This window comes from Austrofundulus limnaeus, unplaced genomic scaffold (genome assembly GCF_001266775.1).
Source record: "Austrofundulus limnaeus strain Quisiro unplaced genomic scaffold, Austrofundulus_limnaeus-1.0 Scaffold322, whole genome shotgun sequence".
Lineage (NCBI taxonomy): Eukaryota > Metazoa > Chordata > Actinopteri > Cyprinodontiformes > Rivulidae > Austrofundulus > Austrofundulus limnaeus.
Window position 1 is genome coordinate 35,757 of NW_013952724.1, and position 3,222 is coordinate 38,978.

A 3,222-nucleotide genomic window follows, 5' to 3' on the forward strand; every position below is an offset into this window, starting at 1 on the left:
CTAGACTGTAGGATACAGGCTTGTAGGATCTAGACTGTAGGATTTAGGCTTGTAGGATCTAGACTGTAGGATATAGGCTGTAGGATCTAGACTGTAGGATCTAGACTGAAGGACCTAGACTGTAGGATCTAGACTGTAGGACCTAGACTGTAGGATCCTGGCTGTAGGATATAGGTTGTCTGCCTAGTTGAGGTTCTGACCCACCAGGTATTTTTGCCTCTGGTCAAAGGAAAAAATGTTAGGAAGCAAAAGAAGTGAGTCTCAGCCAGATGATGTTTTTACATCTTTATTCATTCTAAAAGAAACAGACATGAATACACCATAAATGAGATGATACACAACATGGAGAAGGTAAATATTAGTCAAAAAATTGATGTTGTAAATAAATGCATTTGAGCAAACTGGTGTTCCTTAGTACATAAGACAACACATAGATGAGGACAAAAGAGTGAAATACATTACTCTGTCACTCACATGGGTCAAACWAGGACATTAAAATCAAAAGAAAACAAATGAAACTGGTATGTTCTTAGACCAGGATACCTTAAACCTGTCTCACTGTTTTTACAGAAAGTGGCATTCAACACYGTACGCACTACAGTCTGTATAGATTTGTTGTGATGCTACAGAGTAGCTTCCAATAATAAATTCAAACCACCCCCACCCCACCCCAACCCCACAAAATAAATTTAAAAATAAAACAAYGGGACCTTTATTTTGTAGTTGAAGATTCTTTACTTCCTGTCCGGGTAGATTCCTAAATGTAAAACAGGAGAGTGGATTTCCAAGCTAGAGTCTTTGTTTGGCTCACAGCGTGAAGGAGTGAATTAGAGTGAAATATATATATATCTGGTATATATAGTATCTTCKGGTATCAGACTTAATGTTGCATTTAGGTTTTGGAAATTTGAGACGACCTTTTCTGTTTCATCTTGTTTGACATAAAATGGTTTCCTTTACCTCCTCATGTGTTCTCTGTTCAAAACATTTTGATCCTGAAAACAGTCTACCGGTACTTTATGYTTTGTTTTTGTTTTTATYTATTTGTTGCTTGGTGGTGGGGGTGGATTTACCATGTCCTGGATGACTGAAGGTCTACACCAGAATAAATAAAATGAAGACATCKAAACAAAATGCAAAGAAAGAATCTCAACAGATGTATACAGAACTGCTGGCAGAAAAGCTGTGGACAAACATCCTTTTGGACGGGACAGAAACATCCATGTCAACAAATACAAACAGGTTATAAGGCACTGCAGTAAAACAATATATGTAGTAAATAAAAAAAACAATGGAGAATATACACCCAGTCAATTAAATTGTTACAGGAAACCTACCCTGAATGACTCTCTCCTAAAGACAACAATACAGACAAGGATATCATCTCTACACCCCTCTAAAAGCATAGTTTTCTTTTATTATGTCTCCCCAAATAATTTCATTAATGTCCAAAAAATATTTGTTGCTGCAAGCTGCCTGAAACAGCTTTTCAAGCAGTTCAAATTTTGTTCTTGTCTGTTTTGAATTCCTCAGTGAGAGGGGTTTGCATGCTGACAGAATCTAAACCATGGTAAGGCCAGAAGACTCTCCCAAACTACAAGTACTGCTCCCTTTTCTCTGGTGGAGTACTTTTAACATTTGGTCTGCAATTCAAAAAGGAAAAAGAGACACATTTCAGTCAAGGTAGTCACATAAAACTAAATAAACCCAAAAGACACATGTACAGTATAATACCTAGAGGTCACAGGATATGAGTGACATTACAAACCAGCTCTGTGGTTCAGCTTGTGAACTTGCAGCCGATGATATGAGGGGGGAAAGGATCGGATCATTTATCCTTTAAGAGTCCGTATTTATAGTGAAGACAACTGCCTAAATCTTGTTTTTCACTGAAACTGACATCATGCAGATGTCATACTGAGAGAGAAACCAAAGAGAGTCGTTGACAACGATTCCAATTTGGTGGTCAAAGACGTAACATGAAGATAAGGGAGGGATTCAGTGGTTGGAAAGTCGGACAGTCCTCAATTAAAAGGCGGGGGCTGATCAGTCAGGGAAACTAGTTTCACTCAACAACTCTGCCCTGAATTAAAGGAGAAAAGAAGACAATCAGAGAAAAAAGAGGGAAGACAGGAGGGAAAGTAAGGAACACATTAAGACCTCTGAAATCCCCAGTGTTAAAAGTAAAGAATGGTTGAATTTTWGCAAATCAGTGGTGGTGCTACAACAGAGCTGACATGCTGTGTTTAATAAATGAACACAAATTCTAATAGTTTGATAATAAATTAAATAAAACATGGTAACTACAAATTTTAAACATAAAGTACTAAGATTAAATGATGAAGCTGGTATTTCAGCTCTGCTATTTTAGAGCAGATAAATAGGAGAAAGATGAACTCACTTCTGTCCAAAAGTCTCCCAAATCTGACTAAAGTAACTGTATAAATTTTATATTATATTTGATTTAATTACGAAATGTTTAAACTGTTTCCACTCAGCAATCATTTACTAAATGATTGTGTTAGGTGCTCACATGATGTGGCATCATATTGATGGCAGATTGTGAATTAAAATCATCACGTGTCAGACATTGTGATATCAAGAAACTATGGGGTGCCAGGTGTRAAATGAAATGTTCAAACATTTCAATAAAAAAATTTTCATTGTTTAGTTCATTGCGTGTTAAACATTTTCCACTGACATTTTATTGTTATTTAGCTCACTGTTCTTACATTTAGATAATTTTTACTAACTTAAATTTAAATGTTCAAAAATGTATTTACATATTAAATCCTAAATCCAAAAATTTAAATCTAAATGTAAAAGTTAAACCTTAAATGTTGAAGTTAAATGTTGAAATTCACATTTAGATATTTTGGAATGTAACGCAGCCTTTGCTGTTGGTGCTCGACTCATGTTATACTGTCATCATCCTGAGACAATAGCAACTGCAATCGCTCCAGTGCAGCTAGCTTCCCTACAAGACGTCAAACTTGCCATTTTGGCTGGTGTCTGAGCTGTACTTCAAACTGTTGGACCACAGGTACCATCCATATTGATTTTTATAAACACATTTTGAATTTAGATTTTAAATATTATCTTCAGCAGCATTAGCAGCGGCTGGCGGTGGCTGGAAGCTGCACAGACCTTATATAGAGTAGACCCATGGGCGTAATCGCCATAGGTACGGGGTGGGACATGGCCCCCCCCACTTCCCATATC

At 36.8% G+C, this 3,222-nt stretch overlaps 1 protein-coding gene across 2 annotated transcripts in view; it reads right to left on the reverse strand.

Annotated features, from left to right (window-relative positions):
• Positions 1-675: 675 nt before the first annotated feature.
• The window catches only part of cldn19 (claudin 19), a 23,161-nt gene continuing 20,614 nt past the window's right edge, over positions 676-3,222 (reverse strand). Inside the window, exon 5 of one of the 2 annotated variants that reach the window (XM_014022281.1) lies at positions 676-2,083. In XM_014022281.1, the coding sequence (XP_013877735.1) occupies positions 2,047-2,083 (37 nt within the window). In that variant the 3' untranslated portion in view covers positions 676-2,046. The remainder of the gene's footprint in view (positions 2,084-3,222) is intronic. The other variant, XM_014022280.1, reaches the window with a different exon arrangement.